The sequence below is a fragment of the Bos javanicus genome, chromosome 19 (assembly GCF_032452875.1).
Source record: "Bos javanicus breed banteng chromosome 19, ARS-OSU_banteng_1.0, whole genome shotgun sequence".
Taxonomy (NCBI): Eukaryota; Metazoa; Chordata; class Mammalia; order Artiodactyla; family Bovidae; genus Bos; species Bos javanicus.
The window spans coordinates 46,459,301-46,486,317 of NC_083886.1; the positions used below are offsets into that span (position 1 = coordinate 46,459,301).

A 27,017-nucleotide genomic window follows, 5' to 3' on the forward strand; every position below is an offset into this window, starting at 1 on the left:
GGGTCGGGAAGTTCCCCTGGAGAAGGAAATGGCAAACCACTCCAGTATTTTTGCCTGGAAAATCCCATAGATGGAGGAGCCTGGGAGAGGAGCCTGGTAGGCTACAGTCCATGGGGTCGCAAAGAGTCGGACACGACTGAGCGACTTCACTTCTTCAGATTTCTGGTGGGCTCACAGTAGATGCTCAGACCGCATACAATAAGCTCTGCCACCAACCTGCCCTGTGACTTCAGGTGAGTTATGACATCTTTCCAGGAGCTTGCTCATTGGTAGGAGTTAATTTCTTTCCTGGTTTCTCTTTTAAAAAATACTAATTTATTTGGCACCGAGTCTTAGTTGCAGCATGCAGGATCTTTTAGTTGAAGTACGCAGGACCTAGTTCCCTGACTAAGGATGGAACCCGGGCCTCCTGCATTGGGAGCTCAAAGTCTTAACCACTGGACCACCAGGGAAATCCCCACAGTAGGTGCTTTCTGAAGCTCCGCCTGGTGATAGAATGTGATGATTTTGGGACTTCCGTGTCTGTGACTACATTACTGAACACCCGCCAAACTCTTGGCAGGGTCAAAAACCTGGGGTGGGCTGGGATGGGGAGCTGACACTTCCCAAGACCTTCCTGCCCCAAGATCCTCCTGCCACTGTCCTGCCACAGGCCCCCCTTCATCGTGGTCCCAAGGCCCTGAGCACTCTGCCCTCTGCCGGCCTCTCCAGCCTCACCTCCCACCCATGCCCACTGGCTTTGTGGGCTTCGGTCACCATGGTCATCGCTCAGATTTTGTTCTCCCCACAAGCCTCCCTGCCTCAGAGCCTTTGCTCATGCTGTTCCCTCTGACTAGACACCCCTTCCCTTACTTCCTCACCCTGTTGACTCCTCTTCGTTCTCTAGTGCTTGGCTCAAATGTGACTTACGCAGAGGCATCTTGGGTCCCTGGGGGACAGTTACACCCCAGTGACACACCTTCAGAGCACCCTGCACTTTTCCCAGCTCCCATACAAACATGGTTAGTCAAGTAGTTGGCTGTTTAATATCCATCTAGTTCTGCCCATAGGCCTGTGAGAGGGGCCCCTGACCTGCCATGGGTCTCACTTTAGAAGGTTCTACTGTGGTATTGGAAAAGACTCCTGAGAGTCCCTTGGACAGCAAGATCAACCAGTCAATCTTAAAGGAAATCAACCCTGAATACTCATTGGAAGGACTAATGCTGAAGCTGACGTTCCAATACTTTGGTTACCTGATGCAAATAGCCAACTCGCTGGAAAAGATACTGATGCTGGGAAGGACAAAGGGTAGGAGGAGAAAGGGGTAAGAAAAGATGAGATGGTGGGATGGCATCACAGATTCAATGGACATGAACTTGGACAGACTCTGGGAGATAGTGAGGGACAGGGAAGACTGGCATGCTGCAGTCCATGGGGTTGCAGAGTTGGACACGACTTTGCAACTGAACAACTCTGGACATTCTCTGTGCCTCTCCCCCCAGAATGAGGACTCTGTGGGGTCCCCTTAGAGCCCAGGCCCATCCCTTTAGACCATGCTCCTGACATGTGGGACCCCATGTCCCTTCCCTCAGAGTGTGGACTGTGTGGGGTGACCAGGGACAGCAGTTTGCACTCATGGTTGGAATGTCCACATGTGTCCCTCTCCTTGGGCCAGGATGCCCTGAGGGTGGGAAGATTAGGGGTGGGGCTGGGTTGAGAGCAGAGCCAAAGAAGTTAATGTTAGAACCTGGCTTTCCAGGTCATTGTAAAAGCATATTTGTCAGAGTAGGAGAATTACAACATCCCTGGTGGTCCAGTGGTTAAGAGACCGCCTGCCAATGCAGGGACATGGGTTCGATCCCAGGTCTGGGAAGATGCCATCGGGCAACTAAGCCTGGGGGCCACAACTACTGAGTCTGCGTGCTGTAGAGCCTGTGCTCGGCCACAAGAGCAGACAATGCAATGAGAAGCCTGTGTACCGCAACTAGAGTAGGCCCTGCTCTCCGCAACTAGAGAAAGCCCGAGCACAGCAATGAAGATCCAGAACGGCCAAAATAAATAATTAAATAATAACAATAACAAACAGGAGAATATTTTTTTTTAAAGTTAGACAACAAAGTAGGAGAATAGAACACATTCTATCGATTCATCTTGATTGGTAACTTTACAAGATGTTGATGTATGTATGGTATGAAGCCTTCATTTGTACTCTTGCCCCAGGCCTGCTGGCATCAGGGGTGGGCTTGGGTCAGTCCCACCCACCAGGCCAGAAGCTCCACCAGGGAGGCAGTGTGCGGTACCCCTGCCCCAGAGCACAGTGCCGGGCACAGAAAAGCAGATAATAAATATTGGCTGTGAGAAATGAGTGAGATAATCCAAGTAAGATGCTTGGCGTGGTGCAAATGTCAATAAATATTAGCTTCTGTTGTTTGAACGCATGAACGGGTGGGTGGGGGAAGGAGGCTGAGGCCCATAAACTGAGGTGGTTTGTGTCTGAGAAGGGAAGGGGGGCCGATGACGCCGGGGTCGGGTTCGCACTTCCTTTCCTGAGGTCAAGCCTGCCTTCCCCCTACCCTGCAGTCTTTCCCAGTTCTTCACAGCAAGGTGGGCACTAGGGAGGTACACGGGACAGCAAGGGCACCGAGAAGGGCTAGGATAACTCCTGCCAGTGCTATTATTCCTCCCCCCAGAGAAGAAGAGCTTCGGCAGACTCCCTCTTTGCCCTCAGGGACGTTCTCAGCAGAACCCACCAGCTTAGTTTCACTGCTTTACCCATAAGGCCGTGCTGTTGAGCGGGGGTAGCTGAAAGGACTGATGGCACCTTCACAGGAAGCTGCGCTCTGGTGTGACAGAAGGCTGAGCTGGGGAGTCCAATCACCCACCAGACCCTGAAGTCACTTTGCCTCTGTAAGCCTCAGTTTCCTCATCTGTCAAATGGGATTGTGAGTAGAAATGGTGTGTGTCAAGTGGCAGGTGCAGGGTACACATTTAGTGACCAGGAAGAACCCTCGCACAGAGCACAAAATGGATCAAGGGAGGGCAGAGACCCAGAACTCCAACTGGGAAAGTGGATGAAAATGGTGCACAGCCAGCCAGTGGCTAAGCCTGGCAGGAGCTTCAGCCCAGAGGCCTGGGGAAAAGCAAGTTCAGCTGCCCACTGGATCGATCAGTCCTGTTTCCGCAGCAGGGAAGCTGTCACTTGCTGCTTCATGATGGCACAGTGCCACGCACAGGGCCGGGGACCCTCAGGGTCTCCGTGAAGGCCTCCACCAGGTGCAGGCCTGACGAAACCAGGAATGCCCTCGGCCACGTCCCCGGGGCATCAGCGGCTGTCCCAAAAAACGCCCCCACCCTGCATCCTCGCACGTGCCCAGTAGGTAGCGCTGTGGTAAAGAACAGACCCCAATTAACCTCCGAACAGGCCAACTCGGGCGCGGGGCAGGGGGGGGTGTGGGGGGGGTAGGAACCCCCCCAGTTTGAGAACTGCCCACAAGGGGTCACCATACCCTCAGAACCGAAGGGGTGCAGAACTCGCAGCCGCCTACGGTCTGAAGGGAGGGGAGGTCTCAGAGATAAACAGTCTAGCCAGAGATAAACAGTCTAGCTGCGTGGCCTCCAGCTGCCCATGCAGGACCACTGTCGCCGCCCCCACTCCCAGGTCCAGCAGCTGGGGTGGGGCTGGGGGCCCGCGGTCAGTGCGGCGGGAAGATGTCCGAGCACTGCTGTAGGATGAGCTCCACCACCTGATTCTGGAACACCATGGTCATGGGCATGCTGGCTTCCTCCGTCTCGGGCCGCAGCAGCGTGGGCCCGAAGACTATGGCCACGTTCTGCACTGACATGCGGTTCCGTTCTCCGTGCTCAATCACCCTGCAGCGGGGGTGGAGGCTTGGAATCAATGCCCAGAGCTGGGGGGAAAGGGGTCGGGTCCCCTCAGGCCCGCCTCCCCATTCCCGCGCAGCTCCCCGCGCTCACCGGCACAGGTGCTGGAAGAGCACCCGCAGCGTGTCGTGATTAGGGGCGGGCAGCGAGCGCACCAGGTCCCGCACACAGCGGAAACGCGTGGCCGGATCCTGTAGCTCTGGGTAAGGGTCGGGTCAGAGGGAGGAGAGAGGGGAAACAGAGGGGGCTGACTTCGGTATTTCGGGGGTCTGGTCACCACAGGAGCGTGCGTGAGGCAGCCCAGCCCCATCTGTACCCTATCCACCCCACCTCCCCCAGGCGCTCACTGATGGCCGCGAGGAACTGGCGGAAGTGTGAGAAGGGGAAGAGGGGCTCGGGCAGCTCTCGAAAGAAGAGCTTCAGGGCGCCGGTGATAACATGAACGTCCTCCCAGTGCCCGTCTTCCAGGTCCAGACGTTCATCTGCGGCGGGAGGTCGGGAGGCGGGGCGGGGGCGGGGGCGGGGGGGGGGGTGGGATATGGGGAAGGAAGAAGAGGTGGTCAGCTCGTTCCTTCAAGCGCCTGCAGGCCTGGGGCAGGGCCACGGGGCGGGCCTCACCGTGGTCCACCTTATAGCGCAGCTTCTGGATGGTGGCCAGGTTTCCACTGATGCGGTACAGACCGTCGATGTCCAGCCCTGGAGCGGAGGGAGGTGCTGACCCCGGGTTCAGTGGGCTGGCGCTAAAGCCCTTGCTCTGATTCCTGCTCGGAAGCTCTCCTTCTTTCCCCCTCGACCCAGAGCCCCACCCCCTCCCTGGAGGTCTCCGTCTGGGGTTCTGGAAGGAGGCCTTCAGGCTCCGGGAATGCCTGGCCCGGCGCGGTTACATACCCCGGGCCTCGACGGCGCGGATGCTCTGCTGCACAAAGCGCGGCACTGAGCTCTTCTCGCGCTCACACAGCTCGGCCAGCGGACAGCCGAACACCTGGTCTGGGGGAGAGGCTCGTCAGCGCCGCCTCGGCCCTGGGCCACTGGCGCCCCGCTCTTCGGGTCCCTCGGGTACCTTTGATGTAGCCCTTCTCCCGCAGCGACTGCAGCGTGGGCCGCCTCAGCAGGAACCTGAGGAGCTTCTGCCGGACCTTGCTGACGTCACCCTCCAGGCCTCCGGGCCCCGGGGTGGACGGTGCTGCCCAACGCCAATGGGAACACGAGGGCTGGGTCAGTCGTTGGCACCATGGTTGAGCGGCCCTGCGGCCCCAGCCCGGTGGTCACCACTCCCCTTAAGGATGTCTGCCATCCGCCTCCACCCGCCTCACCCCGACCCAAGCACACCTGCACCAGGCCGTGGCTCATCCTCCTGCCAGCTTCCTAGGCGCTCACTGGACCTAAAGTCCACGCCGCTGTTCTCACTTTCCTCCTCGGGAGGCAGGTCTGAGGACTAGAATCACACAATCTCAGAGAGGCAGAGCTTGGGGCCAACTGGCCGGGGCCGGGGGGTGGGGTGGGGGGATTCTTCTGGGATGGGGTAAGGGACTGAAATGCCCTCCCAGCAGGCCTGGACTGAAGACCCCTTGGCAGAGAATTCTCTGTTCCCTTACCCAGGTCAACTCAGCTTTACTTCCATCAGGGAACCCCATTCACGCCCCCTCTTAGCTACATGGAGCCCTCCAGGTGTTGGACAGGCATCCTGTTCTCCCCCACCTTTTCTCATCCTGACTGCCCCTACCCACCTCCTGGTTCCTGGTCCCCTTTCACCACCATTTTCCTTAGCTCTTCTGTACACACTCCACTAGGTCAGCATTTCGCAATACATGGCTCCCAGTTCAATTTTGCAGTGTGAGCTGGGACCAGAGCACTGCCAACCACCTCACCAGTATCACCTTTCTGGATCTGGATTCCTACCATTATTAATACAGCCAAGCAGGGCATCCAGTGTTGCCTATTTCCTTAATAGGGAATTAAGGATCAAAAAGCCCCAGGCTGTTTCCAGGTGAAGAACTGTCAGAGTGGGCCTGCCCCATCTCTACTTATGCAATTGATATATTGAACTTAAAAAAATGGTAGACCCATCAATTCAGTCCTTTTAAATGATATCTTCTGGTTTCAGCCTTTCTTTCCAGCCTGAGGTTGTTTACCAGAGTATTTCCTTTTCTCCTGTCTCAGTGTGGAATGGGTCACTACTCTAGGATATGTTCACCTGGACAGGTGTCCCGTAGGGCCAACCCCAGGGGCTGGATTCACTTACTTAAGAAAAGCTGTTTCTTCAGCAGCCCATCTGCATCTGCAGAGAGGACTACTTACCTACCAGTGTCATGGAGCTCCCAGTACCCAAGTGGAGGGCCTCACCCACAGTGGGCACAGCTGCCCTGCATAATGGCTGGCCAACCCCTCCCCACCAGCCCTGGCAGCCCCCAGCTCTGCATACCATCTCCTGGATGCCCTGGGTGATGGCACTGTGCCAGGTGCTGATGATGGCCTCCGAGTCATGCTGGATCAGGTATTCTGAGCCATCTCGGCTCCGAAGCTGGTGGGACACAAGTCACTCAGTCATCTCTGGTTCCCTGGGTCTGCCCCAGGGCTAAGCCCCAAGGGGGATACAGGGGTAGAGGTGATCTATTGCTGTCTCCAGGAACTCAAAGACTAATAGAGCCAGGGCCTCTCCCCAAGCCAAGGTATTCCACCTCTTTAAAGAAGTAGGTAACAGCATCTCTGTGTTACAGATGGGCAAACTGAGGCTCAGTGAGTTTAAGCAACTTCCTTGAGGACACACAGCTAGTGACTGATGGAGCGAGGATCTGCGTGCAGCAGAACTGCATGGCTTAGCCATCTGGTGTGCCTTCCCTTACCCCATCCTGCCTCCCCATGGGAGGCCTACCCAGAGCACCAGCCAGCAAAAAATCAATGAAAGGAACTCCATGTGGGAGGCCCCAAAGCCACTATTCTACACTACTGAGTTGCAAGCAGATATTAACAGCCTGGGTTCTTTATCAGTTGACTGCTGTTTCTATAACGAAGTCTACAAAAAACAAGGCTAACTTGGATGGATCTCTCCTCGGCCTCTGGCTCTGAGAACCAAGCCTTCAAGGTGGATGGGAATGGTTGGTGGCTGCAGCTCATACCAGCCCTGCCTTTGGGTCCTGTGAGAGAGTCAGAGTCAGCAAAAACTGTCTGAGGGTCTTCCCTGGTGGTCCAGCTAAGAATCTGCCTTGCAATGCAGCAGACACTAGTTGGATCCCTGGTCTGGGTACTAAGATCCCCCATGCAGCAGAGCAACTAAGCCCATGCACCCCAAGTAGAGAGTCCATGCTCCTCAATGAAAGATCTGATATGACACAACGAAGAACCTGTGTGCTGTAACTAAGACTCGACACAGCTGAATAAATAAATAAATAGATAAAACTGTCTCAGACAGGTTATAGCTTCCAGACTTAGCGCAGTGCTTTGGCTGTCTAATTATTTAACTTAGACTTGAATGAGGAGAAGGCAATGGCAATCCACTCCAATGTTCTTGCCTGGAGAATCCCAGGGACAGGGGAGCCTGGTGGGCTGCCGTCTATTGGGTCGCACAGAGTCGGACACGACTGAAGCGACTTAGCAGCAGCAGCAGCAGCAGACTTTAATGGAATTTAAAATGCTTTCAAAGGCAAAACAAAACAAACCTGCATGTTCTACTCCATCCTCCTCCCTGCAAAGACCAGAGAACCTTCAGTGGGCAGAGAGCGCAACCTCATTCTAATCTAAACTGAGAGGGGCCCTATCTGTTATTTCAGAGAACAAATGGCCTAACAATGCTTCTAAAACAATTGCCATTCTTTTCGGCAGCTGTCTCAAAAGCGGTAATCAGTTCACATTCGAGTTTCACATGGAAGGCAAATCTGTCTAGTTATGTATCTATATATTGTACAAGACATGCATTCTGCTGACTGCACAGGCAGGCAGAACTCAAGCCAGCTATTGTCAGGGGCCACCAGGACAACTAGGAAGACTGGCCATCCTTGATGATACAGTATTTAGGGCGGTCTCCTAAAAAAGGGCTTCCCAGGAGGCACTAGTGGTAAAGAATCTGCCTGTTAATGCAAATGAGATGAAAGAGTTCGATATCTGGGTCGGGAAGATCCTGTGGAGGAAGACACGGGAACCCAGCCCAGTATTCTTGCCTGAAGAATCCCATGGACAGAGAAGCCTGATAGGCTACAGTCCATAGGATTGAAAAGAGTTGGGCACGACTGAAGTGACTTAGCACGCATGCATACTTGAGAAAAATCTGAAGTTGCCTACAGGTGGCAGGCTTCCCTGATAGCTCAGTTGGTAAAGAATCTGCCTGCAATGCAGGAGACCCTGGTTCAATTCCTGGATTGGGAAGATTCCCCTGGAGAAGGGTTAGGCTACCCACTCCAGTATTCTTGGGCTTCCCTTGTGGCTCAGCTGTAAAGAATCCATCTGAAATAAGGGAGACCTGGGTTCGATCCCTGGGTTGGGAAGATCCCCTGGAGAAGGGAAAGGCTACCCACTCCAGTATTCTGGCCTAGAGAATTCCATGGACTGTATACCCATGGGGTCACAAAGAGTCAGACACGACTGAATGACTTTCACTTTCACTTTTTTTCCACCCCAGTGGAGGGAAGATGACTGCCAGCCAGTGGGAAGCGGGGGACTCCAGGATTTCCATTCCAGACTGTCAGCCTTCCTGTCAGCTTGAGGCGCTTCCAACAGCACCATCTGCCTTCTGGTCTTTGCCAGAAAAGACAACTCAGAAGTGTCTACTCTGAAACTTTCATCAAAAACCCAGTCAGAGAGGTGACATTCAGAGAGTACTGTTTGAAGACTTTCCCTCCAGTTCAAATATGATGTCCCTCCTCAATCTGATGTTCACAACAGACAAAGCTAGTCGATCATAGAGCTCTACTCGGTGGAGCCTGGGGAAGCCTCCAGACCTACTGATCAGAGCTCAGGAGATACAACTGGTTTCCAGCTCTGCTCTGTGGATTGTTGTTGTTTAGTTCCTAAGTCATGTCATACCCCATGGACTGTAGTCTGCCAGGATCCTCTGTCCATGGAATTCTCCAGGCAAGAATACTGGAGTGGGTAGCCATGCCCTCCTCCAGGGGATCTTCCTGACTCAGGGATCGAACCCACGCCTCCCACATTGGCAGGCAGATTCTTTGCCACTGAGCCATCAGGGAAGCCCCTGCTCTGTGGATACTCTGGTTCTAAAACTGAGTGAAGGTGGGTGAACCATCATTAAACAACATACTCAAGCTCCTTGCAGAATTGCTTTTTCTGAGCTGAAATGGAAGGTCATGCATTTTTTGGCTTTCAGCAAATGTTACCTGAAGCAACCCGAAGAGTCCCTTACTAAACTAGAAGAGCTGCACACTAAAAATTTCTTCTAGAGCCAAGGGTTAGGAAAATGCTTTTGATTTCCCTCAAAATCTAGAATGGTTTTCCCCTCACTCCCCGGACCCAATAATGAGAGCCATGTTTCACTTTGGCTGCCAGGAAACCAGGAGCTGACTTATTTCAGCAACAGTAACCTTAGTATCTGTACATCCCCTGTTTCCTAATCCCACTCCACACTGCCCTCTTCCTCTAACTTGTTTTTCCTGCTCCTGGCTTTTCAGTAGCTTTTACCACCTCACCTATATGCATTTTCATTGTGAGCTGCCTCAAAACACTTGGAGAGTGAGGTGAGAGTGCTTGCCTATTTAATTTCTCAGTCATGTCTGACTCTTTGCCTCCCCATGGACTGTAGCCCACCAGGCTCCTCTGTCCCTGGAATTTTCCAGGCAAGAATACTGGAGTGGGTTGCCACTTCCTGTTCTAGGGGATCTTCCCAATCCAGGGATCGAATCCACATTTCTTACGTCTTCTGCATTGGCAGGCAGATTCTTTACCACTGTGCCACCTGGAGAAGCCCAGGTGAGGATAAGAGTAGTTTAAAAACAAGACAACACATGGACAGTGAAGGGTGTGGCCTGAGAGGCAATTGCCTGGGCCCCATCTGGCCTCTCTTCCTGAGGGGGAGCCTGAGAAATGTGTCCACTGCCCTGCCCTGGTTTATTCACTTCCGATTGGAAGCTGGGCTCTAACCAGCCAGAAGAGGTGTCTCAGCCTATCAGTTTGAGTAGGGGGGACCCAGCATCTCCTGTCTGTCTCAGGCCAAAGCAGTGGGATGAGGACTGCCCTTCCAGACATGACAGTGTTATTCCCCAGGGACCTCTACTCGGGGACAAAGGGCTCCAGGGAGCTCTGCTCCTGGAGAAGGAGCTGCAGAATCCTGATGCCAGAAAACACTGTGGACAGATTCCCAAGGTGGGGACAGCTTTGGTTTTGAGCCCTGAGAATTCCAGCCTTAGCTCTGCCAGGGTCCCCCTGCTCAGGGGGGACCTGCTTAGTGAGGACCCTAAGCCATCAGTAGGCTCCCTCTCCTCCTCCTCACCCCCACCACTCACCTCCAGCACATTCTTCTTGCTGGATTTGTCTTTGGGGGCCCAGGTGAGAGAGGCCCCCTTCAGGTCCACTGTGAATTCAGGGGTGGAGAGCTTGGAAGGCTGCCTCTGCGAAGGGAAAAAGGGTTGGGTTTCAGGACGCCTGCAGCTCAGCTCCGGCCTGTCTCAGCATCCTGGCTCCAATCCACCAGGCTCCCTTGGCTCTAGGCACAATGAGGGTCATGGCTCTGGAGGCAAGAGACCCAAGAGTTCCTAGAACCATGGAGCCTGGGGGCTGGCTGGTTGTTTGCTATCTGCCCACCTAGGAGAGGAAAGGAAAAAGGAGTGTAGTCCCATCTCTGCGAGCAGGTGTATCTGGTTTCCAGTCTCCCTGCCCACCAGGCTGGAGCTGTCCATCCTCAAGGACTGGTTCCCATACCCGACGTGACTGGACATGCTTGTCCTGGGGTGATCTGCTCTTATTGCCCCTGCCAAGGCCCAGCTCCCTGGACCCTCACATTCCATGGTCTCAGACCTAGCCTTCGGCAAACTTGATTAAGCAAAGCCCCTCGGGAGTCAGAGCAGATGGGGTGGCCCCTGCCCTGGAGGTCCGGGCCTTACCAAGCCACCGGCAGCTGAGTTTTTCGAATCTTTGAAGAAAGTCAGGATTCCACCCTCCAGCACTGTCCAGGAGGCACTCCAATGCTTCTTCCTGGGTAGGGGCAGTGGTGGCAGGGCTTGGGTTGGTCCTGGGTTGAGGCGCCCCCCTTCCACCCTCAGGATCAGGGCACAGAGTTTAAGAACACAGCTTGGGGCACCCAGTCATGAGAGGTGGACTCCCAGGGCTAACACCTGGCAGTCAAGGGGCCTTGGGCAAGTCATCTCTCTGTGCCTCAGGGTCCTCGCAGGACCTCATAAAGGGTTAATAAGAGTTTGGCATATAGGAGGTGCTCAGTGAACATCATCATTAAGGCCCACCGCGGGGTCTGGAGGCAGCTGAGCTCTCACCGGAGCCGCTTTCCTTTGTCCACTATCTTGGTGCGATGGAGCACGCCTGCCTTGTCCAGAGTCTTGATCTTAAGAGAAAGAGGGCGAAGGAGGAGGTAATTAAGGGGAGGAGCCACCCTCCCTCTCAGCCAGCAGTTCCTCACAGGTTGGGTCTGAGTCTCCACTGAACCCTCTTTGCTGGCACCTGGCCAGTGGTGGGGGGGTGCCTGCTTCCACAGAAGCCGCAGCAGCAGGAGAGACATCCTACCAGCCCCCAGCCTGTCCAGCTCTGAGTCTGGGATAACCCAGAACCCAGGTTCCTTTAGCCCAGGGTAGTGCTTGGGCCTATGGTGATGTGCCTCCAGACCTAATCGCAGAACCTCCAGAAACACCCCAATTTTTCTGTGGGGTCCTGCCAGGTCCTACATGCCCCCTCCCTTACCTTCTCCTCTGGGGGGGTGGCCTGGGCTGGGGTCTCACTGTTCTGGTTGGATTTGTGGCTGTTTCGAGGGGCAGGGACAGGGACTGGGACCTGGAAAGAAAGACACTGTCATATTGAGCCCCCTCCTCTCTCCCAGGCACTCTCCTTTCCCCAGTTGGTTACCTGGGGCAGGGCCCACTGAACGGAGGCGTCATCTGGATTGTAGAAGTAAGTCTTCCCATGTTGGTTCTCCAGCCTCACCCACTGTGGGGAAAGGGATGGTCAGGCCGCTTAGTTCACAGGACAGGGGAACAAAAGTTTCCCTCCAGAGCCCAACACCGCCCCAAGGAGTCTTGGGCTGGCATGGAACCCGTGCGGGAACTTCAGTATAGAGTGCTAAGGGAAGCGACCCCACGACAGTCTGCACCCATCTGCCCGCTGCCCCTACCTGTTCTTCGGTGATGTTGTTGGTGTATACCGTCTGCCCATCTGGGCTCACATGGCAAGACCAGCCTGGGGGTGTGACAAAGGGAGAGGCGGGGCCAGGCTCACTGAAGGAGCCCACGGGGGAATAGTCTTCCTCTGGGTAACTGGTCAGCAAATCAGGGTAGTCCGTCTCAGGGGTGGGGGGCTGCAGGGAGCAGAAGAGCCAGAAATTCTCAGAGCCAGAATTTCTGGCGCCCCGCCCTTTCGGCCCAGGCCACGCCCCCCACCCTGGTTCTCCAGAGCTGAGAGGGACGGGGTCAAAGGCGCTCAGTGATAGCCCCACCCACCAAGGCCCCTCCCTCTCAGTCCCCAGGGCTGTGCGGGGGGCAGGAGGCGGGGTCAGAGGCCCTGAAAGTCAGCCCCGCCCATCCTGACAAGGTCCCGCCCACTTCGAGCGAGGCCCCGCCCCTCACCCTCTGGTTGCTGGGGCCCAGGCCCGGCTGCATCTCCTGCTCGTCCTCCAGCTGGTCCTCTAACTCGTCCTCCCAAGCCGTCTCTCCCGTCAGCGAGTTGTAGAAGAACACCCTGTGGCTCTCCTCATCCCAGTACTGGCCCCACTCGGTCTCGAGGCTCTCGTGGCTGCCCACCGAGGCCGGGGACGTGGCCGGGCTGGCGGCGCCCTCAGTAGCCTCGAAGGGCGACTCCCAGGTGGTCACGCCCGTGTCCGGGTTGTAGTAGTAGGGGCGTCCGGTGCCCGCGTCTGTGTGTGTCTCCCACACCGAGTCTCCCGCACCGCGAGGGGCCGCGGAAGCGCGGGGCAATGTGGCCGGAGGCTGCCTCTCTACGTTCACGTACACGGGCTCCGGGGGCTCGTCCACCTGCTCGAGGAGGAAGGAGACGTGACCTTCGGGGCTGCTCAGCGGTCACATTGTCCCCACTCGCACACTCGCCACTCGGCAACTTTCAGCAAGTCTCAGCACCTCTCGGCCTCGGTTCCCCCGAATGCAAAATGTGTGCCTTGCCCTCGCTCCGGAAATCGTAGTGAAGAGAGAATGAGGACTTGTTCTGGAAAGTGCTTTGTAAAATATGAAGTGCCCCAGAAGCGTGGGGCAGCTACATTAATTATTAACAATAGTAAAATACTAACAGCTAAATTCTCCCAGCTGCACACTCACAGGTGTGAGTCAAAGACTGCGCAGGAACAGAGAAATGACCTCAGGATACTTGAGGGCGGGGCCCTGCTGCCTTCTACAACCCCCACCAAGAACACCCAGCCCTCCCTCCTCCTTCTCCAAAAAAGTTCCGGAACTGGAACCCACACTGCCTCTGGTTTTGGATTTGGAGCTGACACTTCCCCAGTACAGGAATTGCAGACCTCAGAATCCATTCCAGACGAGAGAAAGAGAAGGAAGGACCAAAAAAAAAGGGTATGCGTCTCTCCCCACCCCACCAAAGCAAAGTGAAGTGGAAGAGACAGGCGGGGTCAAGAGCCAGATCCGCCCACTTTGGCTAGGCACGCCCCCCCGCGCCCACCTCGCCCGGCAACCCTTACCCTCTGCAGGGTCCAGTTACACAGAGTATAAACCTGGTCATGCTTGACGGCTTCAGGGCGCCCTGCTGCCTGCTGGGCAAAGTCTAGGCCCTTACCAGGGCACCAGAGGCCGTCCATCACCGGACTGTCTTCCCCCCTATATTTCCTGCCACTCCTGGCCCTTACCTTGAACTTTAAGCTCCAGCAGCACCCAGTTGCTAGAGGCCCCCACCCTCTCTGCTGTGTCTGCTACAGACCTCAGCTCATTCACACCCTGAACCTCTTCCTACCCCCTTTCTCACCTGGCTGACTCCTATTCCTCCTTTAGGACTCAGCTCAGGTGTCAGGTTTAAGATCTTTCCTGAGATTTCTCCTGTGTGACCACCACACCCAGCCTAGTACCCATTAGAAAGAAAAATAATGACACTATCAAACTCCAGACAGCAGAATAGCATGAGATTAATACTGTGTTCTAAGAATGCCTAATGTTATAAGGGAAAAGCATATTTCAAAATGGTAAACTCGGGGACTTCCCTGGTGGTCTAGTGATTAAGAATCCACCTTCTCACGCAGGGAACAAAGATTTGAACCCTGTTCAGGGAACTAAGATCCCGCATGCCAAGGGGCAACTAAGCCCATGTGCCACAACTACTGTGCTCAAGGGCTTTAAAGCCCATGAGCCCCAACTAGAGAGAAGCCTGTGCACCCACATGCCATAATGGAGATGCTGTGTCCTTGCTGCAACTAAGACCCGATGCAGACAAATTAAAAAAAAAAATTTTTTTTTAATAGTAAACTTAGCACAATTTCCATTTTGTATTTTTAAAGTAACTCTCCAAAATGTTAACAGAGGTTATCTCTGGGTTGTGTAATTATAGGAACTGGGTTTGGTTTTGTTTCATTTTTTCTTTTTTGCAGCAACAATTTTTTTTTTTGGACAATAAATCTCTTTAAAACAACAAATCATAGAAGTTCCTCCATTTCTGTAACACCTTCATTCAGCTATAAACTACTCAAGAGGGGAAGTGCGTCCTGCTCAATGCAACCTCACTGGGCCTGCAAAAGCATCCATTTGGCCAGCAAAGATCTGCCTGCTCTGTGCCAGGCACAGGTCTGGGCACTGGGAATGCAGCCGTGGACAATCAGACACAAATCTGCCCTGGTGGGGCTGCTACACTAGTGCACACGCGTGTGAATGGTGTGTGGGGTGGGGAAGGAACCCAGCAGAGTGGTAAGGAAATGCACTGCACCTCGGTGATGACTGCTGCTGACAAGAAAGCAAAAATAGAAGGGGGTGTTACCAGTTTAGATGGTGTGACGGGCCCCAGGCCTGGAGGTGGCAAGAAGACTTGAGCATTCCTCCCAGTCCACTCTGCTCCCTCGCCCCACGAACTCCTGTCTGGCTGAAATGGGACCTTCCAAACCACTTCTTTTTTCTCTGTCCACAACAGCTCTCCTGTGGCATCCTGTATTCCAACCACACCAGCCTGCTGACCCTCCCCCAGACACAAAAGGCATCTTCTTAACCAGTGCTCCCCCCGCCACCCCTGACCTGTGCCTTTGCTCCAGATGTTCCCACACTCTGGAACCTGCCCCCCGCCCCCACCCCACCCCCGAATCTCAATTCCCTGTCTGTCCGAGTCCTGATCCTCTGCTGGTGCTCAGCTCACAAGTCTCACCTGGGGGAAGTGTGTTCCCTCCGGTGAGAAGTCTAACCAGCTGGCACTCTGGTTAGTCATTCTGTTGGGCCCAATGGCATTCTGCCTTGGTGGTCCGTTCATCGTCCACCCATCTGTCTACCTTCTCTGTCCCCTCAAAGGCAAGAGATTCTTGAGATCTAGACCCAGGATGATGTAACTGACCACAGCTGACCACCCAGCAGACAGCCCAATGCCCCGAGGCACACAGCCAATCCACCAGAAACACTCACTGCTTGAGTGAAAGTGATAGTCGCTCTTTGTGATCCCATGGACTGTAGCCCACCGGGCTCCTCTGACTGTGCGATTCCCCAGGCAAGCATACTGGAATGGGTTGCCATTCCCTTCTCCAGGGGATATTTCCCGACCCAAGGATTGAACCTAGGTCTCCTGCATTACAGGCAGATTCTTTACAGTCTAAGCCACCAGGAAATGCAAGTCAATTCCATGCCAAACTTAGCAACAAACAAAAACCAAGCATACCTAGAACTTACGTGCCGAAACTAGAGAGTCTGTGAGCTGCAACGAAAGATCCTGCATGCTGCAACTAAGACCTGACACAGCTAAATAAATATTAAAAAAAAAAAAAAAAGAAACCCAAACACACCTGACACTACAGGAGAGACTGGGTTTAGCTCTGAGCAAGAACTTCCTGAAAATGAGCATTCAGGCACAGAAACCAGGAAAATCCTTGGGAGGACAGGATGGAGGCAGTAGGTGGAGGCAGGTGGATAATCAGACATACCTCCTACCCACCCCAGCTGGACCCACTGAGGCAGTGACCTTGCTTGTCCCTGGGACAGGAGCTGGAAGGGAACCAATGAAGGAGACAGGCTTTCGGACGTGGGGATTTCCACATGGCCAGGCTGCTGGCCTTGGCTGAGTCCATGGGGAGTCCCAGGCTGGTTGGGCTGATGGGAATCTTGTACAAGGAACATCCCCAGCTGGTACAGAGGAGATTTGGGAGGTAGACACTTAGCCCCTGCCCCCCCCCACCCCCACCCATGTGACAGGGCTGTCAGCAGGAAGAGAAGACACAGAATTACACCGTGGGGCTCCAGACTACAATCAGAGGCCACACGGGGGCCAGGTAATGCCCCTTAGAGGGAAGTGCAGTCTAAGGATTGGCGCTGCCCCAGAGACACAGGCTGCCTGGGCAGGTTGTGAGGGGCCTTCTTGTGAGGTAGGTGAGTGGAGTTCAACCCCTGCTAGGGTTGCCGCAGCCCTGCAGAAAGAGCTGGACTGAAGTAGCCCTGAGGCCCCTTCAAACTCTAGAACTCTCTGTACAGCGCCCACAGTGCTACTAATAAAACAGAGGTGGCTTCCTCTCCTGGCACAGTCTCAGCCAGGTGCAGACTGGCTCTTGGAAGCCAGGCAGAACCAAGCTCTCCAGGCCCTCAGGCCTTCCAGGGGGGAGCTCGGCCAGACTGGAGCAGGGCTGCCTCCCCACCCCCAACTCCTGGAGGCCCAGGCCAGATACAGACACAGCCCATCCACAGGGCCTGCCTGGGGCACCAGGGGCTCTGGGGGCCCACACCCCAGGCAGGTGAGAGACACAGGGGACGCTGAATGGAAAAGAAGAAGTGGTCTCCCACCTCAGAACCAAGAACAGAGCCAAGAGGGCCCGGCTATCACCGCATGCAGCTACCCAGTTCCCCCAGCCCTCCAGCTGCTCTCATCACCAGTCTCCTCCCTTTGCCCACAAGCAGGTGACAGGCTTGCCCCTTTCTCCACGCCCCTGACCCCGTTCACCATCCCCAAGCGGATCACTGCCTCTCAGCATCCCTATGCCACCCCTGGGGAGACAAGTGGGGCCTCGGAGAAGGAAAGAGGAGAGAAGGGAGGAGTCCCAACCTCCGTGAGGCTCCCAGCTCCTGACTCTGCTCCCTGAGCTCGACAGGCAGCCCCTGGACCACACAGGCCCCTCTGCCATCCCCATCAGAGGCTGAGCTCACCCCCAGTGCCAGGGTCCCCTACCTGTCCCCGCAGGTCCCGACTCTGCCTCTTGGTCAGTTTGGCGGTGATGTCCACCATCCTGTCCCCTCTGAGCTGCTGGGATGCAGCCCTGGGAAGGCTTTGTGGGTGGAGTTAAGGGGCACAACCCCAGGACTGGCACAGGGCAACAGGGAAACAAGAAGTTGCCTTGAGATGGCGGGAGGCTGAGCCTCCAGCCCATTTCCTGTCAGGGCTGCGGAAGTGCTGCCTGAGACAGAGGCTGCCTGAGACAGGGTGGGGGTGCCTCCGGTCAGGGGTATTTTTATGTCCAGGGAAACCACAGACCACCCCACTCAGCGCTCTGATTACCAGTGAGTTTTGAATCCCAGGCCCAGACACAGGCATGGGGCAGGCTTCATGGAGGATGGCATTAGGCCCGCTGGTGGGGGAAGGGTGGGCTGCACAGATGGAGGCTGCTAGAGGGGGCAGCTGGAGCCTGAGCTGCAGGAGACTGGACAATGAATGGCCATCAACTCCCCTAACGCCCAGGGAGGATGTGATGGAAAAGAGGAAGCTTGTATGTGGAGGGGCGGGGGGGCGGGGGGGATAATCTCAAAGAGGAAGGGGTTTGGGCAGATATGGTCTCAGAGGGAGCTGGGTCCAGATCCCTCCAGCCACGTGGAAGACCAGAGGGGTTCTGACCACATCGCCATCTACTCGCCTGACCGCCTGGGTCTGCCTCCTGCAAACTTGGTCACCAGACGCATGTGTCCACCCCCACCGGTGTGCCCACACACGTGCACAAGTATGCCCAGGCCCCTTCCCCACTCTCCATGGACCAGAGAAAGGGGGCATGGACTAGCTCTCCCATCCTACCATGAGAGCTTCCTTCTAGCCTCTTGTCTCTTCACCCCTCAGCAGGTGGGTGCTCACAGAGGACACACCCTGTCCTGGGTGAGAAACTGTGGTCTGTCCTCCAAGCCCTTGGGTCCATCTTTCTTCATTAACCCCCTCAGAGGTGTTCCCTCCTCAGCCCCAAGTGCCCACCACCCGCCAGCCCGAAGGCACTCCGGCAGTGGCTAAACAGGAAGCTCTGACCTTTACCCTTCCACCAGGATCCCAGGGCCCTCATCTCACGTACCAGTCATCCTCTAGCCCAGAGCCCTGACTCTCCTTCCTCCCTGGCCCACATCCCCCGGGCTGTCCTCCCCTGCACCCACTGTGGGCTCAGCATGGGGACACCCAAGTAGAGCCAGGCCTGGCATGGATTCAGGGTGTGGGACACTTGGGGAGACCCCATCCAGAGCAAGTCTGGGGCCTGTGCCCTACTCTGCCCTCAGAGTTCCAGTACCATCTCTCTACCATCCCCTGTGCCCCAACCTAGAAGCCAGTGGCCCAGAGACACACTAATCCCCCCCGAGAGACCTGGAGTTCTCACACTTATAACACATATGACACGTCACTTTGTCTCCACCTGGAGGGCCAGGGGACACACACACACACACACACACAGCCACCTAGAGAGGTGCAGTCAAGCCGGAAGACAGATGGGAAGAGCCACTGTAAATTCCAAGGCAGCTGAGCTACTAGGGAGGAGCTGGGGTGGGGAAGGGACAGAGGAGGACTGGGGTGGGAACCCAGGCCCTCGGCACTGCCCTGCAGGTGCAACTGGGGAGCAGCGTCTGCTTGCAGCAGAAACCAGGAGCGACAGGGTCTCCCCGAGGCAGAGGCCAGGAGTGACAGTGGCCGGAGGGGACTGGGACCACAGGAAAGGCAGCCAGCACCCCGCCCGCTGCCCCTCCTCTGTAAGAGGCCTGGCTCCCACACCTGAGCTCTCCCCCTGGGCTCTGGCCCCACCCTTCAGGGATGGAGCCAACCCCACACAGATCCGGCCAGTCTGGGTTACCGAGGAGGCTGCCCCTCCCCCAGTGAGAGGAGGTGGGGACCACGGCAGCTCCCCCGCAGGGTCCTCCTCGCTCACCACACCCTCACGCCTCCAGAGGCACACGCTGGGGGAGGAACAGAAGAAGCCAGCAGCACCTCACCCAACTTCCCAAAACCCTCACTGAAGTGTCAGGAGCAGGTGCCACCAGAAAATCCCTTCTGCTCTCTGGAGCCAGAAGCAAGGGAAATGCCTGCAGACCAGTGACTTAGCCCAGGGACTGGCGAGAAGGGCTGGATGGAGGAGGGGGGACAGGTCCTCCTTGGCTGACTCTGGGCCTGAGAGCCTGCTTTCTGCCATCCAGCTGGGGTGGGCGGGGTGGGGCGGAAATGAATGGTGATCTTTGCCCCCAGGGACTTAGCCATGTACCGAACCGCCCGAGGTCTGGCGTCTGCCCCTCCTCTGAGCACACCTTCTTCAGGACAGAGTCCAGGTCTCACTCCGTACCCACCCCTAACCCAGAGCCACGCTGTCACCAACGTGCTGTGGGGAGGCTGGGGCTCAGCCAGCAGGGGTTCTCAAACCGTAGCCATGCCTGGCCCCGCCCCCCCCAGAGGCATCTAGTGTGATGAGATTCCAATTGTAAATGACCTGGGGTGAGGTTCTTCTCCTGGAATTGGGGCAGAAGCTCCATTCAATTAAAAGGAAAAAAGAATAGAGCTGGAGTCCAGAATGGACTTCAGTCTTGTGTAGACTCTGCCTCAGTTTCTCTCTGGGAGACCCCTGGGATCTCTGGGCCTCAGTCTCTTTATTCAATAGGTTGTCATTCTCATCTCTCTCATAGGGTTGGTTGGTGTGAAGGAGCCAAGCTGATGCCCTAGTTCCCACACCCACTTGCAGTCTTGGGGAAGAGAGCTGGGTTACATTTCTGCTTTTCTTGACTTCGGGTTTTGAGTGAGTGCCCTTGGTTTTAGACTCTGCCCCTAGCCTCTTGGTGACCTCGGGAAGCTGTCTGGTTGGCCTGCTCCTCCCGGGTGAGGCCTGGGGTGGAGCCCCTTCACCACTCACCACCCCCTGGGCTCTGAGTAAGGCTGGCAGACACCCAGGAGGTCTCCTGCTGCTGGGCCGGGAGGAATCAGAAGGGGTCTGTTGGACTTCCCTGGTGGTCCGGCGGCTAAGAATCCACCTGCCAGTGCAGAGGACATGGGCTTGATCCCTGGTCTGGGAAGATTCCATGTGCCACGGGGCAACTAAGCCCACGTGCCACAACTACTGTAGCCTGTGAGAGAAGCCACCACAAAGAGAAGCCCGAGCACGGGGATTAGAGAGTGGACCTCAGTCACCGCAACTGAAGCAAGCCTGCGCTCAGCAGTGAAGACCCAGTGCAGCCTGAACAACTGATGAGTTAAAAAGAAACAGTCTGTCAAGGACCCTCCTGAGCCAACCTCAGGAGGCGGGACAATGTGACAGGGTGGTCATCTTCTGCCGCCCCCTCCAGCCAACCTGCCCCTGTGCTCACCTGTCCTTCTCCCTCCCCGATGGGGGCTCAGGGTCCTCCTGTCCAAGCCGACCTCCCCAACCTGAGCCCTGGGAACCCAAGTGACTCTCATCTGCTCAGGAGTTGCCTCATCTCAAATCTCCAGTCCCATCCACCTGACTGCCTTTGTCCCTTTGGCATTTCAACAAACTCAAGGTCTCTCTACCTTGGGAAATAAAAAGTGTGCCCCTGGTGAAGGAGGAAACAGAACAGGCTCTATCTTGAAAGCAGGACTCCATCCTGGGCCAGACTGTGGACTCTGAGCCACAGTCTCTATGGTATGCCCAGTATCTATGGAAACAACATACCAACTGGAAAACCAGGTCCCCCAAAAGGAAGAACCTCAGGGCTCTCCATCGCCTAAAAGAATATCCTAATTATTTGTGTAACTGTATAGAATCATACATTCTATTAAGCTTATTGGGGTATGACCACAGCCTATTGATAATTGTCCACTATTAACTACCTAGGTTTAAGACATATAAATCACAGGTTAACTTTGATTGTATCTTTCTTTTTCCTTTGTTCAGATTAGGTTCAGGGAATTTGAGGAGGTGGGTTTGGGCATATATGCTTAGGGTATATAAGGTTTTCACAAAAACTGGTTGGGATCCTTGGCTAAGAGAAGACTCTGCCTTGGGCCCGCCAGTGTGATAAACTGCACTCCACTATCTGCATTGTCCTTCTGAGTGAGTTTATTTCCCCTCCACTATCTGCATTGTCCTTCTGAGTGAGTTTGTTTCCCGGAATGCGTGGCTACAACACTGGAACCAGCCCTCCCCTCCTTCTGTTCAGAGCCAACTTCTCAAAGGAGTCTGTTCACCTAGCATCTCACCATCTGCTCTCTCAGACCTCCAACCCCTCGCTCAGGTCTCCTACAACCTCCTCAAGGGCAAGTTTGGTCCTGGTCTGGCCTGGCTCCTCTCGCATGTAGTCTTTATCATCCTCCCACTCCTGGATGCCTCAGGCTATGGCCTCTTGGTCTGCTTCCTTCCTCTGCCCGTTTCCTGGGTGCTTGCTATCTCATCTCTGCTTCTCACCCGACTGTCCTGGGAAAGCTCAACCCACTTTATTGGGTTAACAGCTTTCAACTGTATCTCCAGGTTAAGCAATCCAACTGCCCGGGGAAGTCCTTGATACACTGAAAAGATACACAAACTGAGTTCATCTTCCTCCTCCTCCCCATCTCAGCATCACCTCTGGTGCTGAGGAGGAATCACCTGCTTCTCTTGTCTCATCTGTCTCAGAGTCCTGGCGACCCTACTTAGGGAAACCTTTCAGACTCACCAGTCCCCAGGTAACACCAGGGTTAGAGGAACATGGGAACATCACCACAGAAGCCAACATTCAAATCTAAAACAGACATTCTGGGATGTCTCTGGTGGTCCAGTGGCTGAAACTTCGAATTCCCGATGCAGGGGGCCTGAGTTCGATCCCTGGTCAGGAAACTAGATTCCACATGCCACAACTAAGAGTTCACGTGCTGCAACTAAAGATTTCATGTGCTTCAGCTAAATATTCCACATGTCACAACTAAAAAAGATCTCGAATGCGGCAAGGCAGATTGAAGATGCCATGTACCCACTACTACTGGAGCAGCCAAATAAATAAATATTTTAAGAATAAATAAAACAGACATTCTACACGACAACTGGTCTGTCTCTTTGTCTGTGTCAGAGCAGAAGGAAAAGGAAGGGGTTGTCTAGGGAGAGTTCAACCAAATGCAATGAATGCATAGGATTGGATTCTGGTTTGAATGGGCTATGAGAGACTTGTCTTAGGATAATGGGGAAAATTTGACTATGGCCTGAATCTTAGACTACATTAAGGCATTAATGTAATGGTATCAAGGTTACAGAGAAAAAGATCATTTTTAGGAGATGCATGCTGAAGTTTTCAAGTGAAGTGAAGTGAAAGTCACTCAGTCGTGTCCGATTCTTTGCGAGTCCATGGAATTCTCCAGGCCAGAATACTGGAGTTGGGGAGCCATTCCCTTCTCCAGGGGATCTTCCCAACCCAGGGATAGAACCCAGGTCTCCCTCATTGCAGGTGGATTCTTTACCAGCTGAGCCACAAGAGAAGCCCAAGAATACTGGAGTGGGTAGCCTATCCCTTCTCCAAGGGATCTTCCCAACCCAGGAATCAAACCATGGGCTCCTGCATTGCAGGCGGATTATTTACCCAACTGAGCTATCAGGGAAGCCCTGATATCAGGGAAGTTTTCAAGGGTGAAATATAATGAAGCCTGGAATTTACAACTTTTATAATTTTATTCTTGGCAAAAAAGATAGAACAAAAAAAGATAGAACAAAAAGACAGAACAACAATGACAAAATAGTCATTGTTGAATCTAGGTAATAGGTATAATTATATTCATGTCAGTATTCTTTTTTACTTTTTCATATGATTGAAAAATTTCATAATAAAAGGCAAGGAAAAAACCTTCAAATTTCTTTTTTAACTCTTCTGCATCCTCAGTGTTACTACTCCGCGAGGTATTCATTATTTCTTATCTGAAAACAGACCAGCCCTTCCAGCTCCCCCCTACTCCCAATCTATCACAGACAAAGGAAGTTCTCTCCCTTTAAGATACAGTTCTGGGGCCAAGGATTCTGGAAATATGGCAGCTTAAACATGCCCTGCTTCTCTTCCCCTCCTAACTGCTACCCTCTACTGCCCAAACCAAGTGGGGGCTGGGGAAGATGAATGGGCAGGACCTGGCTGGCACAGGCGAGAGGCCCTGAGACAGGCTGGGACCTGGGAAATCCTGGGGCAAACTGTGCCTGCCATGGGACCCTGGAGTGAAGGCAGGGTGAGCCTTGTCCAGACCCCTTGCCCCCAGGAGCTGATGGGGAGCCAAGTAGGTGGGCCAAGTAGCCTCTGTGCTTAAGGCTGGTCTTGCTAAGGAGGCAAGAGACCACTACTGCTCTAGGGACCCCCACGAAGTGAGGCATTCTAGCATCTCACCTCCAGTCCTGATGAGCAAAGATATATAATCAACATCACTCCTCTGATGGGGCTGGAGAGAGGTGGAGCAAACAGAGCTACCAAACAGGCCACTGCTATCAGACCCCAGCATGACTAGGACTCAGGACACACTAAATCATGGCGGGAAGAACTTGTCAGTAGTAAAGGGGGATGGGACAACTGGGTGACCATCCAGAAAAAAAAAAAGATAATTAAAGATGAGTTAAAGTGGACTTACTCTGTCCACTCAGACATACCCCCAAAGTATCAAAGATTCAGATGTTAAAAGTGAAGACATAACAATACTCAGGGAGGAAAATATGAGCAAAATTCTCTACTTAAAAAAAAAAAGCGCCTTTGTAACAAAGGCTCTAAATCTAAACACCATAAGATAAGTGGTTTATACACTTGGCTACACAAACGCATTTCAAGAAAACTTGAGTGGCGAGAAAGTTTCATTAGCAAAGCCAAAAGATGAACTTTGACAAGATTACAACTCATGTAATAGACAAAGAGCTATTTTCCCTATAGAAGGACCACCTAGACATCAATTTTAAAGAAAGACCAATAACTTAATATGTAAATGGGCCAAGGACAGGAACAGACCATTCACAGAAAAATAGAAACAAATAGTCCTCAGATACATAAAAAGATGCTCATTCTCACTGGAAAGAGAAATGCAAACTCAAGCTACCTTAAGATAATGTATTTTAGGATCAGATTGGCAGAAAACAAAATTTTGATGACACTCAGTTGGCAAGGCTGAGGGGAGAAAGGTGTGTTCATTTGTGTTGGTGGGAAAGCAAATTGATACAAGCCCTGAGTGCAGCAATTTGTCAACATCTAAAAAATACCTACTGTTTACCCTTTGCCCCAGCAATTGTACTTTTGGGATTTCACTGCGATTTCTCTGTACAGGTTTACAAGATTATTTATTATAATGTTGTTTGTAATAGCAAAGGATAGGACACAATCCAAGTATCCATCAACAGTGGACTGGTTAAATGATTTATGCTACATCCCTACAACAGGAAAGCATGTAGCTATAAGGAAGGATACTTTCTATGTACAAGCTCCAAGGCACATGGTTAAATCAAAAAGGCAAAAAAATAAATAAATAAAAAACAAGATGTCCTGCATGCTATCTTTGTGTAAGACAGACAGAAAATAATCAATATATTCATACTAGTCTGTGTTTGCAGAAAGCAACTCTGGGAGAATAAAGAAAGAATTGATTAAAATGGTAACTTTTAAGCTGATAAAGAACAGGGCAAGGAAAATGATATGTATGAGAATTATTGTTATATACTTTTTAATGCTTTGATTAAAAAAAAACACATAAGTATATAACCTAGTTTAAAAGAAAAAACACATACCTTGAGGTTATTCGCAAGATAGAGGGCCAGAAAATATAATTATAATGTGAACAACAAGAAGAAAAAACTCTCTTAAGATTCAAGTAAGGCACAAAAGAAGAAGAAAGGGACTGCTTTAGAACTTTAAAATATATTGTTGTACTACTAATTGGAGGAGAAGATAGTTCCTCTTGATATTCAAATGTGTGGCCTGGGAGATCAAGCAGAAAAAAAATATCTCAAACCTCAGAGCAAAAGCACACAGAGATGGAAGTAAAGAGGGAAAAGATAAGAAACTGGGAGATCCAGCCAGGAGAGCCAACATGCAACAGAAAAAGGAAAAGAAACAATAGTCATGTGAACAAGCAGATTTCCCTAAGCTGGAAAGCGGACCCAAGTCTACAGACTGGCAGGGCTCTGTGAGTTCCAGATGGGTCGCTGAGAAAAAGAATCCTCATCACACACATGCTAGAACACACTGGATTAGGAACCGGAAGGAAAAGCAGAAGCCACTAATGACGAAGAAAGTACAGAAGGACAAGAGATTAACAGAAGAAGAAAAAAGGGAATCAATAGCAACCTCATCAAAGGGGAAAAGAATACCACAAGGTAAACTAATAAATGTAACACAAACCACTGGTAATAAAATCAAGGACAGTGTACCAATTGTTAAATGAAATGTGAACACACTGAATTATCCCATTAAGACACAGCTTGGGTTTAAAAATTAGTGATATGATACACACAAGAAATATGCTTTTTTTTTTTTATAAAAAAGTGATATGGTTGAAAATAAAAGGACACAGAGAGATACAAGCAAGTATCTGAAATATACAACCTGAAATTCTACCTTTCTGTTATTAATATGGTCATGCTTCCTTTTTATTTCATTTTATTTTAACCTTTTCACTTGCTGGTATCTCTCTGTGTCCTTTTATTTTCAACCATTATTATTATTATTATTTTAAAGAAGGCTGAGTGTTGAAGAATTGATTCTTTTGAACTGTGGTATTAGAGAAGACTCTTGAGAGTCCCTTGGACTGCAAGGAGATCAAATCAGTCAATCCTAAAGGAAATAAATCCTGAATATTCACTGGAAGGACTGATGCTGAAGCTGAAGTTCAAATACTTTGGCCAGCTGATGCGAAGATCTGACTCATTAGAAAAGAGCCTGATGCTGGGAAAGACTGAAGACAGGAGGAGAAGGGGATGACAGAGGATGAGATGTTTGGATGGCATCACCGACTCAGTGGGCATGAGTTTGAGCAAGCTCTGGGAGATGGTGATGGACTGGCAAGACTGGTGTGCTGCGTCCATGGGGCTGCAAAGAGTCAGACACAGCTGAGCTACTGAGCAACAGGCACTAAGCAGGATAAACAGGGATATGACATACTGATACAAAGGCACAATTTGTGATGACAGGACAGTCAAAATCTGTATGCTCCCAATAGCATTATAATTAAATAGAAAAAGCAAAAAACTATTACAAGTACGAGAAAAGGGCTTCCCTGGTGGTCCAGTGGTTAAGAATCCACCTGCCAATGCAGGGGACATGCGTTTGATCCCTGGTCTGGGAAGATCCCACATGCCGTGGAGCAACCAAGCCCACGCGCCATAACTACTGAGCCCACTCTCATGTGCCCCATAACTACTGAGCCCACTCTCTATGGCCCATGTGCCCCAAACAAGAGAAGCCCCCACTGTGAGAAGCTGGTGGACCTCAATGAAGAGTAGCCTCCACTCATCACTGCTAGAGAAAGCCTGTGCACAGCAATGAAGACCCAGTACAACCAAAAATAAAAATAAATGAATAAATAAATCTTTTTTTCAAAAGTACATGAAGCACTTTATAGAGAGAATTTGAGACGGAGATTTAATACACCTCTATCAGAATCAGAACAAAAGAAGCATATAAAGAAAATGTATTTGAATAATCAATAAACTTGATTTGGTACATATGGAACCTTACATCCCTTAAGTATACAAAAACATC

At 52.6% G+C, this 27,017-nt stretch overlaps 1 protein-coding gene across 4 annotated transcripts in view; it reads right to left on the minus strand.

The window, feature by feature from the left end:
• Positions 1–2,060: 2,060 nt before the first annotated feature.
• Positions 2,061–27,017, minus strand: part of ARHGAP27 (Rho GTPase activating protein 27) — a 33,569-nt gene continuing 8,612 nt past the window's right edge. The window contains exons 1-16 of one of the 4 annotated variants that reach the window (XM_061392181.1): positions 17,326–17,851; positions 12,594–13,001; positions 12,143–12,325; positions 11,878–11,958; positions 11,716–11,805; positions 11,295–11,362; positions 10,908–10,998; positions 10,311–10,415; positions 6,284–6,382; positions 5,191–5,296; positions 4,922–5,044; positions 4,750–4,848; positions 4,480–4,557; positions 4,209–4,343; positions 3,955–4,060; positions 2,061–3,849 (exon numbers count right to left, since the gene is read on the minus strand). In XM_061392181.1, coding sequence (XP_061248165.1) covers positions 3,672–3,849; positions 3,955–4,060; positions 4,209–4,343; positions 4,480–4,557; positions 4,750–4,848; positions 4,922–5,044; positions 5,191–5,296; positions 6,284–6,382; positions 10,311–10,415; positions 10,908–10,998; positions 11,295–11,362; positions 11,716–11,805; positions 11,878–11,958; positions 12,143–12,325; positions 12,594–13,001; positions 17,326–17,382 — 2,007 coding nt within the window. In that variant the 5' untranslated portion in view covers positions 17,383–17,851 and the 3' untranslated portion in view covers positions 2,061–3,671. Of the gene's footprint in view, positions 3,850–3,954; positions 4,061–4,208; positions 4,344–4,479; positions 4,558–4,749; positions 4,849–4,921; positions 5,045–5,190; positions 5,297–6,283; positions 6,383–10,310; positions 10,416–10,907; positions 10,999–11,294; positions 11,363–11,715; positions 11,806–11,877; positions 11,959–12,142; positions 12,326–12,593; positions 13,002–17,325; positions 17,852–27,017 lie in introns of those variants that run through there. The other 3 variants (XM_061392182.1, XM_061392180.1, XM_061392179.1) reach the window with 3 other exon arrangements.